The 15,928-nt window shown below is 40.3% G+C and overlaps 1 protein-coding gene and 1 pseudogene across 1 annotated transcript; both read left to right on the top strand.

The window, feature by feature from the left end:
- The first annotated feature begins 37 nt into the window (after positions 1–37).
- LOC149281807 (surfeit locus protein 6 homolog) lies at positions 38–4,839 on the top strand. The gene is made up of 4 exons (XM_089498972.1): positions 38–131; positions 641–772; positions 3,635–3,720; positions 4,174–4,839. Exons 1-4 carry the CDS (start codon positions 38–40, stop codon positions 4,837–4,839), a joined length of 978 nt encoding a protein of 325 aa, XP_089355098.1.
- Positions 4,840–5,722: 883 nt separating this feature from the next.
- On the top strand, positions 5,723–15,599 carry LOC149281806 (histo-blood group ABO system transferase-like; annotated as a pseudogene).
- The last annotated feature ends 329 nt before the right edge of the window (positions 15,600–15,928 follow it).

The raw sequence follows: 15,928 nt of genomic DNA, 5'->3' as shown, positions 1-15,928 counted from the left end.
TTTTTTTTAAATTTAATTCTGCATTTTTAGATAAATCATGGCTTCCTTGCTGAGTAAGGATTCTTACATCCAAAACCTGGGTAGAAAGGTTTGCATGCAACAGAATACAGAGCCACGGAAACGAAAACTAGGTGAGTCCAATCATTTTCTGTTGTAGATCCACTGTGTCCTAGAGGAGTTGTAGATCTACTTTGTCAGCCTAAAACACGCAAAAAATATATTTTTTGGCTGCTATTTGGTACCTCCTGGGGTGCTGGAGGTATTGGGGTATCCCCTGAAAAGGCCAAACGCTAACATTACGCCTCTATGGGGCTTTTTACTAGAGACAGCTTAGTACCACTATATTATAAGTTAACTTACGAAGATCTGGATAGTAAAGTTAAAACTTAACTTTTATTGTAGTAATATAAAAGTAAAAATGGTGGGCATGATGTCCTGACTGCCGATAGCGGCAACACGTCGGCTTAAGACGGATCCTAAAGAAGAGGAGGTGCTGTTCTTCTCTACTTGATGTGTGTACAGGGCTAACTGGCTTACGGGGGGTAATACGAGGCCGGTTAGCGGTGGAACGTACGGCGCCGCGTGGCTAAGCGGGTTACCTGGAGTCTTCTTGTAATTTCTGAATTGTTTTGCTTCGCAGCTCCGAAAGATGGCGCCGATGAGCAAACCCATCCCAAAAAAAAGAAGAAACCCCGAAAATCCTCCAGGAGGTTTGCGCAGGAGAGGGACACACGGAGCGTCCCTCAGATCGCTTCTCTGATCACTTCTCAAGGTAATATTCTAGGGAAGTGTTTGTAAATGTAAAATAATGCACCCGGGGCATAAAAATCCCGAGGCAGCATGTAGCATCGGGGTCCGCGGCAACAGAAGAGAGGGACTTGTTACTCAAAACGCCACAGGCGGTTGGGTTGTAAAGCGAAGGGCATTAGTGGCATTAGTTCTGCCACTTTACAGAACTCTGGTCAGACCCAATACCTGGAGACCCCATATCCAGAAGGATATTGACATTTTGGATAAAATAGTGAATGATTTGCAGGGTAAAAATTACCAGGAAAGAATAAGGAGATCACAATATGTCCGGCTTGGGGGAGAGAAAGGCATTTAAATACGTAACGGGATTAACTAAGTACAGGGAAGTTTATTTCAAAGGAGGAGAAATGTTAGAAGAGACTGTAACGTAACACTAGAGGGTCAGAGGCTTAGAGGTAGTGTAAGGAAGTTCTTCTTTACTGAGAGGGTGGTAGTTAAGTGGACCAGTCACTCAGCAGAAGTGGTAGAGGGTAATACAGTGAGGGTATTAAACATGCATGGGATAGGCATACGGCTCCTGAATCTAAGACGAGACCAACGACTGATTAAGGTTTGAGTCTTTACAGGAGAAACGGGCGAGTAGACGGGGGGCCGGATGGGGCCAATCGGTTGGCAGGTTCTATGTTTCTAGGTGAGAGGGTGTAATAGAGGGGAAATGCTTACTGAATACAGGCACAGCTCATTCAGCAATTAAACTTTTATGGCAGTATTATGTTAACAGTAGGGATATCTTTAAACCTAGAATCATCGGTGACTGCTGTCAGACGCACTAATATAAATCACATGGGTGGGTTTAAATTTATGTCTGCAGTGTAATGTAAGGTTCCCAGATGTAAAATAGTCCTATATTTTAAAACTACATGTCCTCAAGAAATGAGACAGAAAAAACAAACAAAATACTAACTACATGTAATTTGACTAAATTATCTTTTTGTTTCTCTTTTGTGCCCTTTTAACGGCTGGTACCTTGCAGTTCACAATTCGGCCACTAGGGGAGGATCATGCGATAGGCAAAAGGAAAAGGCTCATACCTTGCAGTTCACTATTCAGCCACTAGGGGATCATGCGATAGGCAAAGGGCTCCCAAGGACCGATTAAGGTTTAAGTCTTTACAGCAGGGGAAAACAGGCCACTAGATAGGGGCCGAATGGAGCCGATCTGCTGGCAGATACTAGTCAGTTTTATGTTTCCCGTGACCTCGGATACATATGTTATATTTAGTATGACTTTCGCTGTGCGTGCTGGATACGCAGGAGGAAGCAGACAGTCCATCTTGGTGTCACAGTAAGGTTGTTCTTTGGGTGCTGAGCAACATTACCGTATTTGCTCGATTATAAGACAAGGTTTTTTTCAGAGCAAATGCTCTGAAACATACCCGTCGTCTTACGTTCGAGGTCTGACTGTAAGACTAAGATCCAGATCCCCCGCAGCGCTGCAGGGGACCCGGATCCTCCTCTCCGGCAGCCGGTGAACGTCTGTGCGATGCCCGCAGACAACCTCCGCTGCTGCCGTCACTTCTGCCGGGGCTTTTATGAAGGAGCGCCGACGTCACATGACCTTCCGGTGCTCATTCATGGAGGCCCCGGCAGAAGTGTCAAGTAGCATTGGAGGTTGCGCTCAGACGTCCACCGGCTGCCCCCACTTGACAACAGGGAGTTTGGAGCACGGGGGCAAATAGGTGGGAATAAGGCATATCTGGGGGGCAGAGTGGTAAATAGGGGGTATAAGGCATATCTGTAGGGGCAGAGTGGCATATAGGAGGGTATAAGGCATATCTGGGGACAGAGTGGCAAGCCGTGTGGCAGATGTGCATAACTCAATTGTAGTTTTTATTAAGGTCTGCGGGGAGGTCTGCCTTTTATACAGATTGATAACCAAAAAGCCCAAACCTAACCCAACCCGTCTAAAATCCGTTTATATTACCAGCCCCGATGTCCAATGCGTCAGCGTTCTATTTCTGAGCGACTTTTATGGCGACAAATAATCCTTTTGTTAAAAACAAGATTTTTTTGTTTTTAAACAAGAATTACTGTGTCAGGCGTGTTAGTAGCTATGCCATAAAATCTGTGTAATTATCATATAATTACGAGATGATGTCGATGGGGCGTGTGAATAATTTCCCAGCAAACAACTCCCTAACAGACAGGATCGTACACATTTTATTACCCGAAAATATAATAATACCTCTGCTATAAAGATTCAAACCTTAATCAGTCGTTGGTCTCGACGTTTTATATATATTTTTCAAAGAGGTTTATTTTTTATCAAAGAAAGCACAGTTACATGGGTTTATTTAGTGTATAGAAATATAAAAATGCGGGTTGAAATAATACTGCCGAGACGTGAAAAGTAAGTCTACAACTTACAAAGAAAAATGTAACATAAAAAATAAAGCGGCAAGTATTATGGAAAAATGTAAAACATTTATATGAATAGAAGGAAGGCGCTCTTTGAGCTTTATGACATCACCGTTCACTATATATTTATAGTTCGGCATTCCACAAGTGAGATAGCAACCAATTATATATATATATTTTTTTTTATTATTATTTTTTTATTATTATTATTTTTTTTATATGTGTTAAATATATACATTTGAATTTTTATCACAAGAAAATTATACCAAATAAATCTAAAAATAGCTAATATACAAATTTTATTTAAAACAAATAATAAAAAAAAAATATATATATAATTCACAATTTGAATATTATTACTGAAAAATCCAGAATGTCAAGCTCCCGTTTAAAATTTGTATCTTAGTAGGCTTTCAGCATTCTTGTGTTAAAAGAAACATGTCTTACTGCAATATTTTGTTTATCAGTTCAAACGACCACTCAGGGCTCATTCTCCGCCGTGGACATCTTGCGAAAACGCTTACAAGAAAAAATCCGAGAGTCACGTGGACAGGTGAAGCCCCCTTGTGTGATTTCCCCCATAAGGAATTTGTTTAGATGCGTATTGAGCTTAAATGAACGTTTTAAATGCAGCTAAAGTTGGAGGACATGATAGTTCTTCTTGAGATTACCCGTTTAAGTAGTGTAGACATTGGCCGGACTCCCGTTGTGTCCTCCTTCTACAAGTCTTTTCACTTTGTTTTAATGAAAGCTACCTATGGATTGAGATTTATGTTTTCCGTGTAATCAACATAAGTGTCCTCCTCCCAAACCCTCCGTTAGACCGTGGCAGAACATCTCCTTTTTTTTAATTAAATGTCTAAATGTAACTACTGGCAGAGAAAGACGGACAACGTGTCAACCATTGGAGTACCTTGTGTTCTATGTTCCAGGCTTGTCGTTTGAAAAGTTTCCAGGTACGGAATGTTAACGAGTAATATATATTTGTTTCCTTATCGAAACACAGGCTTCCAGAAAAGGTCTTTCCGCGGAAGAGTCTGAAAAGAGGCTTCAGCGGAGAAAGCAAGAAAGGGAGAGGAAGAAGAGGAAAAGGAAAGAGATGAAGATGAAAGCTTCTCAAAGTGTAGACCAAGAGGAAGAAGCTGAAGTGAAGCCAACTCCACAAGCCAAAGATAAAGATCCAGCACCGTTGGTGTTCAACAAGGTGGAGGTCCACGATGAGCCTCTCAACAAGGTGATGCGGAAAAAAGAGAAGAAAGAGCAGGTGAAAGGAAACATAACCCCCTTGACCGGAAAGAACTACAAACAACTACTCAGTCGTTTAGAGACAAGAAACAATAAACTGGAGGAGCTAAGAGAAAAGGATGAACGAAAAGCTCAGGAGATGGAGTCCAAGATTAAATGGACCAACGTCTTGTACAAGGCCGAAGGGGTGAAGATCAAGGATGATGAAGGGATGTTGAAGAAGGCCTTAAAGCGCAAGGAGAAACAGCGAGAGCAAAGGAAGAAACGTTGGGACGGTCGTATTGAGCACACGGCTGAGCGCATGCAGAAGAGGCAGGACAAGAGGCAACGCAACATTCAGAAGAAGAAGACGTCCAAACTGAATAAAAAGAAAAATAGAGCTAGGAAGAAAGGGCGTATTTTGCCGGAGGACTTGAACAAAGCTTAGTGTACTTTTTTTTGTAAACAATGAAAGTTAATGAATGTTCTGTTTTATGTAAAAAAAGAGAAAAAAAGTACAATATGGACAATAAATCCCATCACACTCCGCATTGGAGGAAAAAAGGCTTAAACACAACAATAATTATAGTACTTTCCGGTCCTCACAGAATGCAGGGTTGGGTCATGGAGGGGATCCGGTCCTCACAGAATGCAGGGTTGGGTCATGGAGGGGATCCGGTCCTCACAGGATGCAGAGTGGGATATGAAGGTGATCCGGTCCTCACAGAATGCAGGGCTGGGACATGGAGGGGATCCGGTCCTCACAGAATGCAGGTTAAGGCATGGAGGGGATCCAGTCCTCGCAGAATGGAGAGTGGGTCATGGAGGGGATCTGGTCCTCACAGAATGCAAGGTAGAGAAGCAGAGGCTCAGCACTCGAGTGGTAAGGTGAGTTTATTTCACACAGGCAACATTTCGACACACAGGTCTTTCTCAATGTTGTGTGTGTCGAAACGATGCCTGTGTGAAATAGACTCACCTTACCACTTGGGTGCTGAGCCTCTGATTCTTTATTTTGGATTTATTGAAGGACTTGGTGGTATCCTGGCTCGTGCGCCATCTTACGACTGTATTCCAACCTTTGTTTCTGAGAATGCAAGGTAGGATATGGAGGAGATCTGGTCCTCAAAGAATGCAGAGTGGGTCATGGAGGGGATCCGGTCCTCGCAGAAAGCAGGGCTGGGACATGGAGGGGATCCGGTGCTCGCAGAATGCAGGGCTGGGACATGGAGGGGATCCGGTCCTCGCAGAAAGCAGGGCTGGGACATGGAGGGGATCCGGTGCTCGCAGAATGCAGGGCTGGGACATGGAGGGGATCCGGTCCTCGCAGAATGCAGGGCTGGGACATGGAGGGGATCCGGTCCTCACAGAATGCAGAGTGGGTCATGGAGGGGATCCGGTCCTCACAGAATGCAAGGTAGGAACATGGAGGGGATCTTGTCCTCGCGGAATGGAGAGTAAGGTATGGAGGGGACCCTGTCACAGAATGCTGGTAAAAATCATACACTGTTCGGCTCTTACAGACTGGTCATACCTGTTTTTTATGAAATATTATTCCCAGTATACAAGGTAACCACGGGAACGAATGAATACGGCTTTCTCTCGCAACTGCAAGCCCCGCACCGTCCCAGGGAGGGGAAATCTCATTGTTCTAAATGGATTAGGGCTTTTTTATTTTTTATTTTTTTTTTTAAATAGCTTTTTCAACTTAGATAAACAGAGAGGAACGAGCAACGGCGTTAAACAAACACTGGTCGATTACAGCTATTTAAACGATTCATTTCTTCTTCGCTGCACAAAAGATTAAAACACTTCTACGGGTTCCGTATTTTCAAATTCAAAATATGTGTCAAATTCTCAAAAATATAGAATTTGTTAGCGAGACGACCCACAGAATGATCCCGCCTGCAACCTGTCTAGCCTGATTTTCCACAAATTACCCAAAGTCGGAATGTTTGCTGGGTATGAGGGGATCAGCCCTAAAAGCCCAGATAATGTGTATAGAAACAGCAGGAAACGGCTTTATAAATTAAACGGGGCAAAAAAAAAGCACATTATTCTAAATGCCCCACTTGGTTAGGTAAATTCTGGCTAAGGTTAATGATCTGTGAGAGGGGGAAGCCTGGTCTTAACATTCATGTTCTTGTTTCTATTATTTTGTGTGTGTATGTGTTGAGATATATATATATATTTATTTATTTATTTCTCCACTGAAAAATGGCACAGTGGGGTCGGGTCCCCAAAACTCCTCTGTGAGGGGGTTGGCTGGGCCTTTTGGACGCCATCCCTCCTTGAAGGCTTTCATAGGTTCCTCCTTTAGGGTGCGGAGGGGAAGGAAGATCCGGCGCTCCTTGAGGCTTCGGCCTGGGAGGGAAGAGGCGCCGTAGGGGTGTGTAGACGGTTGGGGGATCCGGTTTCCACTGTGGCCCCAATCTTCACATGATGAGGATAAGCACGAGATACCTTAGGATTCTAGGAATAAATAAATAGAGCACAAAGTCACATAAAAGTGGAAGCCCCACCCCCAGCCATGCCTCTAACCACACCCCCTAAAACAAAAGTGTCCCCCCTCAGGCTTTTGGAATGTTGGATGCCCCGCCCACTTGCATGGTCCACCCATTATAAGCGAGTTATCCCGATTGCTGCACATCACTCCATTTAGTTTCCGCATATGATCCCCCCCCCACAAGGCAGGATGAAGGGGGCATAAGAAATCCTGGGCCCCAGGCATGCTTAGGCTGTAAAGGCCCAGCATTGTTTGTGTAAAGTAGTTAAACCCAATAAAGAAATAAAAACTGGGATTCAAGATCAACAAAATGACACGTAATCTACATGTATCATTAACGGAAAAACAAACAATCTGCCGGCCCCCGTATAGTCGCCCGTTTCTCCTGCTGTAAAGACTCAAACCTTAATCAGTTTGCCTTCCCCATGCATGTTTAATACCCTCACTGTATCACCCTCTACCACTTCTGCTGAGAGACAGTTCCACTTATCTTCCACCCTCTCATTGAAGAACAAAACAAAAGTCCCTCTGTGTGGTAAATTTTCACAAACATGTCATCTGTCGACATGGTATTGCTTTTATCATCTGGCTGCTATTATAGATATTTCACTTTGGGAATTGTATTACTTTGGCAGATTTTCACCCAAAATGCCAAACTTCAACATTTCAGTGGTTCAAAAAATTTCAAACAAGGCCAAATATCTGTACCCCTGAATCGACAAAGCTGTGCCCTCTTAACGTAATTTCTAAAAACACGCCAAAAAAATGACATGTTTTTGTAAACCTTTAATTTCTTTTTTTCCCTCTTTTTTTTCTTTTTCTTTTTTTTTCTAATTTTTCTTTTCTAATTTTATTGTTGAAGGAACGATGTCTCGCAGAGCTTACTAGAATTTAAACATTTGCTGTTTGACAAAAGCAGGTGTCTCGGTTGTGTCTTTTGGGAAAAGGGAGGTTCAGGCTTTTAGTGTTGGTTTTATATACACCTGCGGACAGACCCAGGTGTAATCTATATCCATCGGGGGGGGGGGGAGGAGGGGAAACCCAACCTAGTCACATGACTCATATACTTAGAGCCCGTGTACCTGTACACTCCTACCTGTGCTCAGATCGCATTGGAACACTGTAACAATGCATAGGGAAAACCGTAAGTACCCCTGTCTTCTCGTACATAATCGCACGGGAGGGTGTGAAAAAAATCTAAAAGGATAAAAAAAAAATATTCATACTCCAAACAATCTCTAAATGCGTATTCAGGAGGGTAGAATAATAACAATTACCCCTTGTGATGTAGCGGCTCCTTTGTATCAGTGCTTCCGGGAGCAATATATAGGAGACTTCTATAGGTGCAGATGTTATTTATAATATATTATTTAATATAAATCTGAAATTCACCGGCAAATTCAAAATTTTCTGCACCTATTATAAAATCCGAAGTTGAATCTGATACTATGTATATGTGTGTTTGCTGCTCCTTTTTATATAAAAAAAAAATTACTAAATGCTTTGCTATGTTTATTATATGCTATTCAATATGTTTAATCATATATATTATTCAGCAGAAATTATATGTAATAAATCAAAATGTAATTGTCATAAGGCCATTGAAAGAAAAAAAATAGGTTGTGTTATAGCACTGATAATGCTTCTTAATGTTTTCCTGGGCATTCTCTATGGAGGCAGATGCTACAAACTATAAGATATTTTTTTTATTATTTTTTTTGTATATAATGAATGCAGAAATCTTACTTTTATATATATATATATATTTTTTTTTTTAATATATTTTAAAAAATTATATATATATTTAAAATTTTATTATACTGCTTAAACATCTTCTTTTCCTGCAGGAAATATTTAAAAAAATAAATAAACAAGAATTCCTTGAATGCACATTTAATTTCTTTTTATATTTTAATTTTTTTTTTGCGTTTATACAGAGCGTAAAAAGCTTTTTATATGCCCCGCTGTCTGTTGTAAGAAATTGTTGCCTGTCAATAAGAGATTACAGTTTGCATGACCAAGCGTTGGAAGGAAACCATATATGCCTCCTACCTTTTGCCCTTGGAAAGCGACTGTTATAAACGCCTGTAAAAACAAGCTGTACGCGGTCCTTTAGATAATTACCCAGCACACCTTTGGCAGACCTCCATTAGCCTAATTGTTTGCCTGGGGGGACATTTTTTCTTTTTTTTTGTACCGTAATACTGGCCTGAACGCTGCTGATGCACCAGGAGATACTTTTTTGCTTTGTAGTTCTCTTGCTATTATATGTTCCAAATTTGCCCGTTTTTGCCTTTCTTTGCCCATATTTGGATATTAAGGTCTGACAAAATCAGATGCTGCCCTCCTCCTCCTCCATTGTCCGACTAGCCTAGCGTCGGGAAAGCATTACCATTTAAATCAATGGAAGAACTTTCCACGCATGTACAAAACCTTGATTTTTCTGCTTTTTGCAAAAAAAAAAAATACAATAAAACACATTTAGTGGCTATACTTTGAATTTTCCCTTCCTGATGTCACAACGCTTTAATGCTGAAACATTGTATCCATCATCCTGGCGCATATGACATCACTGACAGTGGATATTCTTGTTTTTTTATGTTAACATTTTTGTAGTGACAAAAATGACCTTTCCTACCTTAAAAAATATATATATTAGACGACATTCTCTCGCCTCTACAAGTCACCTTCATAATCATTGCTAAACTTGTCTTTCAGGTTGGTTAAAACATCAACACCAAGAAACAGTTTAAAAAAAACCATTAATCAAATCCATTTTTATTAAAAGTTAACAAAGTAACATTTTTTGTAAAGGCACAATCTGCACAAATAAGAAGGGGCAGAACGGAGGGTGCCCCCACCCAATAGCTGCCGTTAGAGGGTATAATGCTATAATTAGAAATATATTTATTTAAGTGGCACAGCAACCGTCTCAGCCCCTATCCGTCCTGCCGTCATGCAAAACATTCTTTCCATAGCAAAGCCCGATATTGAATGAACGCAAACAAATATCGCGTTCAGATGGTAATCAAATTTGAAACATCTATTCTTCCTGTATTTACACACCCTGGGACGTCGATCTTTAATCGATGTAGGTTGGAATCGTCCTACGATAGACGCAGAAAAACCAGGACTTGAAAATCCTGCTACGCCACCTTGAGTATTAAAAAAAATATCGGTAAACTGCTAAATTATGTTTTCCCTTCTTTTCTCTCTTGATAAGTTGCTGATTGGTTCATACAGCCTTGATAAGGGTGGGTAAGGAGAAGGGAGAGAACGTACCGATGAGACATTGATTAGATACCGTAATCAATTTTATTTTATATTTATTTTTTTTTATTTTTTTTTTACATAGATCTCAATTTCCTGTGGGTAAAAAAGTCTAAAATATAAAAAAAAAAATAAAAAAAAATGTAAATTAAATAAAATAAAAAAAAAAAGAATAAAAATCTGAAACACAAAAGAAAAGCGTTAATTCTGTGGACAAAGAGCATGATTGTCCTTTGTTTTAAGTTAATGGCCATGATATTTGATGCTTTTTGATCAGACCACTCAACTCAACTTGTTCTTGAAATAAAAACAAAAGGTGTCCCTATGTGTGCCATATGTTCCTCATGTCTCGTAACGGCAGCAAAAGTCCCTGGCCACGTCTGGGGCATTATTATATACATCATGTGCTATCAGCATTAGGGTGTGGACACCCGGCGCATTTCAATCCATGCCTTGGAGGCACGAAGACCGACCGGTGGAACATTGTGCAGGCAGGTTTCTAGAAGCCTGTGAACCTGATATTTTGTTACTTTCCAGAAGAATTGATGTATCCAATGTCTTTTTTTTGCCTGCAGATGATTCTTGACACATTAACCTCTTTTTAAGATCTTTTTTTTTGTTGATATTTCTTTTTTTTCCATGGTCAAAAAAGAATAAAATATGAAATGTGAACTAAGTCTTTTTTCTGTGTAATTAAAGTAGAATACACTTGAAAGGTATGGGGCAAATCATTGTTGAAAAGCCCTTATTCTGCCTCCTAACTAAAGCAGCTCGTCTTTTGAGGTCTGGGGTGAGAATGACATTTCTTGAAAAGATGGCGATTTTCTCCCTTTTTTTTTAGAGAAATTAGCCTATTCCTACTTTTCTTGTTAAATTGTAGCAGCTAAACCCTACGAAAGCTTAAAAGGACACCGGCCGGTCCCACCGAATCTGGTTTGGTTATTGAGTTACCTACTAGTTAATACCTCGTTTTAAGCAGATGGTGAGGAGGAAGTACAGATATTTTCTGAAACAAATCATTTTATGTGTTTTTAAGAATTATTCTACATAATCCGATAAAATATTATATGCACTTTTTTTGTGTTGTAGGGCAGAAGGTCTCTCGGAAAAAAGCTGGCGTATTTTCATTCTTTGCGATACTTCTTTTAATTTCGTTCACCTGGTGAGTCATTAAAACCGGTCATATTCTTCTTACAACTGCGCAGCTCTAAATTATATACGTGTAACATTATTTTTCTTGGGAAATTCCCGGGGTGACCACCAACAATCTGTAACCAACCTCCCAAGAGCAGGAACCAAATTCCGATACACAATGATCTCCTATCAGCCTCCAGCCCTCTCCCCATAGTAAGGGTAACATCCAGGAGCAATTGTTCAATGTTTCAGTTATTACATCGTCACTATATGATGTCAACGTCTCTACGAGAACCATAAAACCTCTTCAATAATGAAAGTAATCAAGTTAAACAGTAGACTGAGCCACCGTTATGTACTTTGCTCCCAATTACTTTGCAGGTGAAGGACAGATATTAATGTAGTCAAGTATGAGTTGGCAGGCGTTTCCGGAGGAGAAATGTTAGAAAAAGAGACTATAAAATAAAACTAGAGGGTTGGAGGTTTAGATGGAATGTAAGTACGCTTTACTTTATGGAGAGGGTGATAGATGAGTGGAACTGTCTCCCAGCAAAAGTGGTAGAGGGTAATACAGTGAGGGTATTAAACATGCATGGGATCGGCATATGGCTCCTGAATCTAAGACGAGACCAACGACTGATTAAGGTTTGAGTCCTTACAGCAGGTAAAACAGACATGCTAGATGGGGCAGATCTGCCGGCAGGTTCTATGAAACATAGAACATAGAACCTGCCGTCAGATCGGCCCCATTCAGCCCCCGTATTCTTAATCACAGAATAAGAATTTGGCATTGTCCTTAGAAACTAAGGTGATTGGAGCGTAACGTAGGTATGGGAAGGCGACACCACACGTCAGCCAAAAGTGAGCAGAATGTGAAAAGCAGACCATTTATGTGTCTTTACAGCAAATTTCTAAAAGCATCAAAGACGGAATTGGTTAATTTTAATTCAAAACAAATTAGCTGTCAATGTGAGTCTTGATTGGGGTGTAATATTTCACACCTGGTTCTCCAACACAATCTCGTTTCAGGTACGGCCTGAAGAGAATCGACTCGAATCCCAAGGGGGCGATTCCCTGTATCGAGGTGGTGTAAGTAGCTTTAGCATTGGCTTCCTCTCATTCCTTCGCCTTAACCTTTGCAGTCATCCTATTTTCATTTAATTGTCCGCATTATAGCTATTAACATTAGCGACCAAATAATAACACAAATGCAGAACCAACCCGTTGAGTATAGTCATTTTTTCTCCAAATAATTCTTGCTCGCTTGACCAAATTGCAAATTATTAGTGAATCGCAATCCACCGCCCCCCCCCCGAGAATCATGCATCCAAAATACATATTGCACACAAAAATTGATTGTAAGCTCTTTGGACCAAGGCTCCCCTTACCATTTGTTTCCAAACTGTGATACACTACTTATGTCATACTTACCCATTGTACAGCGCTGTGGAATACGATGGTGCTATTTATAAAAAAAACTACAACCTTTATCAATAAATAATAATATATAGGTATATTATATTGTTATATTATAAATACTATAATATATCATTATATTATTTTATAACAAGCAAAATTACAATGACATAATCAGCTAACTAGTATATATTTTTTTTTTTTTGTTTTATTAAAAAACATTGGGGTAAAATAAAAAAAAAAAACAGGACAATCTACGTATTAAAATTTTGGCTTAAAATTGAACTTTTAATTTAGATTTTACAAAAAAACGAACTTTTATAGAAATGTCATAGCTGTAGAGAAATAACCTTATTTATCTTTCCAAATATCCATAAAGAACAATGACAATTTTTATTCCCAGATTTTTATTCTTCCAGAAAATTTGGAATTTTTTTTCTTCTAAAGACTTTCAGCTGACCAGCAGAAATTGTCGCATTACCCCCCCCCCCCGCCCCAAACCATATCAGTGAATTATATGTAATTATTCTAACCTTCTATTTTTGGTTTTCAGTAAGGAGTATACGACCCCTGAAGCCACTCAGCTACGGTGAGTTTTAATTGGTTGTCAGTGTGCGTTGTGCTAGAGCATAAGGTATGGTTCTGGACAATTATGCATCTAGAACCTAAAGTTCTATCCTGTAGAGGGAAGGGTTTAATGCCGACCCAGTTCTAGGTACATTGTTTTTTAGTGTACTTTGGGCTGGTTCTCCATCCCATATCCAGTCCAGATCCTCCCAGGACTGGATCTACATTATCTCAATGTGTAACACAACTACCTGTGGCCTACTGGCTCCATGTTGACTATATGGCACAGCCTTCCATTGGAGGAACAGCCTCCCAGCAGAAGTGGTAGAGGCTCATACAGTGAGGGAATGTAAACAGGCATGGGATAGACATACGGCTCCTGAATCTAAGACGAGACCAACAACTAATGGATTAAGGGTGGACGCAGGTAGCAGACATTAATTACCCTCGTTAGTATGTTACACAAAGAAATATTAAAGAGAACACAGAAACGCAAGGAGATCTTCTAGATTCTATGGCGATAACCTATCGCTGTCTGCTTTGGCGTCACAATAAAGTGTTCCCTACAATGATTCCAACATTTGACATGACAAAGCAATGGATTCTGGGAAAGAATAAATGAATAAGTATCATAAATAAACACGATGGAGAGTTTTGGGTCTATGCTGGCCGTCGGGCAGACCAACGAAATGGCTTCTGTCCGACGGGGTCTCTCGCGTTGCCACCACTGGCCTAAAAGTGCCATGGCTGGTTTTAGCACTCCAGTAAAGCATACTGGGGAAACATAACGGGCATATGTAACTGGGAATGCTGGCGTCTTGCCCGTTCCTAAGCTAACTGAAGATGTGTTCTATTTTCTTAGGAGAAGCGATGTGCAAGTGATGACCCCGTGGCTTGCACCGATTATTTGGAACGGAACCTATAACATTGATATACTGAATGATCAGTTCAGACAGAGAGGCGTACGAGTTGGGCTTACAGTCTTTGCAATTAAAAAGTAAGTTAAAATATGGCCGCCTATCCAGTGATAGGTTCATAGGGGTAATGTGCCTATCCCACCCATGTTTAAATTCCTCTATTGTACTAATGTCTTCCACTTCTGCCGGGAGGCTGTTCTACTTTACAGTGACAAAAACCTGGTTTTATCTCGTTTTGTTCCAATAAACCCTCTTTATCTGCAGACCTGGAGGCCGCCATTGCTGTCAGTCATGTGATATATTGAGTGAATTTACCGGCTCAAACACCACACTGAGCTGATGCTTTATGGCAATGCTAATGAAGTCCGTTCCTCCATAGACTTTCATTAGTCAGAGAGTCCGTCTGGGTGACTAAGACTGAGTCATTCTAGTATTTCCCACAGGCAGTCAGGGTGTTTGTTTAGTAGATCGGGGCTCAGATAACAGAGCTGGCTGATATGCAGCTGCCTAAAAACATTATATTATGGATCAAAAACTACAACTGGTTTAAAAAACGTATTTTAATCTCATACTAGAAATAAAACAAGTTGGTTCCAGTTTTAATTAAAACATTTTCTTTCCCTTAGATACACAAGTTTTGTCAAAACTTTCATCGAAACAGCCGAAGAGTTCTTCATGATGGGACACAATGTTACCTATTACATATTCACAGATCGAGTTGAAGACATTGACCAAGCCAATATTGCAGTCAAGGACGGCCGAAAATTAATTAATCTTAAAGTTCAAAGCTACCAAAGATGGCAGGACGTCTCCATGAGGCGGATGGAGATGATTCGTGACTTTTCCCATCAACGATTCATCAATGAGGTGGACTACTTGGTTTGCGTGGACGTTGACATGAAGTTCACAGATGACGTTGGAGTTGAGATCTTGAGCGATTTATTTGGAACGTTACACCCTGGTCTTTATGGATCTCCTCGTAATAAGTTTACCTACGAAAGAAATCCTAAATCTGAAGCCTATATTCCATTGGACGAGGGGGACTTCTATTACGCGGGGGGGTATTTTGGAGGTAAAGTAGAAGAGGTTTATAAATTGTCCAATTTCTGTCACAACGCAATGATGACAGACAAACAGAAAAACATTGAAGCTATTTGGCACGACGAAAGCTATTTAAACAAGTATTTGCTCCAGTACAAGCCAACCAAGATCCTTTCTCCCGAGTATCTATGGGACAATAGTTTTGGCGTTCCAGAATTCCTAAAAAGAAGACGATTTGTTGCTGTTCCAAAAAACCACAATGAGATCCGGAACAGAAGATGAATCCGGAATCCCAAAACAACATTTCAATCCCACTCAATGTGTTATTATATTATTTATAGAACTTTTCTGGATTGACAGACTGCAACGTTCCATAAGAACAAAAAAAACCGAACTGTAGCAAGACTTCAGACCTCATAGTTACATTATATCTTTTTTGTTATAAAATGGGCTTATTAAAGTTAAAAGACCTACAATGTTTGTAACTGTTTTATCATTTTGGCCAGCAATTCCATATATATATATATTTATATGTTGTAGACCAAGGAGTGTTTCCATGGGTGGATTCCCTAGATGCCTTCAACAATACCTGGACATCTGTGTGTGTGGCCAGAGGTGGGATATCCCATGGTCATGAAGGTTCTTGTTCAAGGTTCTTGTAATGTTTGTTGTTTAAGAGTTTCGTC

Source organism: Sceloporus occidentalis, unplaced genomic scaffold (assembly GCF_023333645.1).
Source record: "Sceloporus occidentalis isolate IW3139 unplaced genomic scaffold, rSceOcc1.0.p SCAF_127, whole genome shotgun sequence".
NCBI lineage: Eukaryota > Metazoa > Chordata > Lepidosauria > Squamata > Phrynosomatidae > Sceloporus > Sceloporus occidentalis.
The sequence above is the reverse complement of the archived record's forward strand: the minus strand, read 5'-3'. Positions and strand labels throughout refer to the sequence as shown.

Excerpts from the sequence above, each read along its gene's own strand:
- LOC149281807 (XM_089498972.1), top strand. The coding sequence starts at position 38 with ATGGCTTCCTTGCTGAGTAAGGATTCTTACATCCAAAACCTGGGTAGA. Across the intron at positions 132-640 it reads GCCACGGAAACGAAAACTAG|CTCCGAAAGATGGCGCCGAT; the intron begins GTGAGTCCAATC and ends TTTGCTTCGCAG. Across the intron at positions 773-3,634 it reads TTCTCTGATCACTTCTCAAG|TTCAAACGACCACTCAGGGC; the intron begins GTAATATTCTAG and ends TTTGTTTATCAG.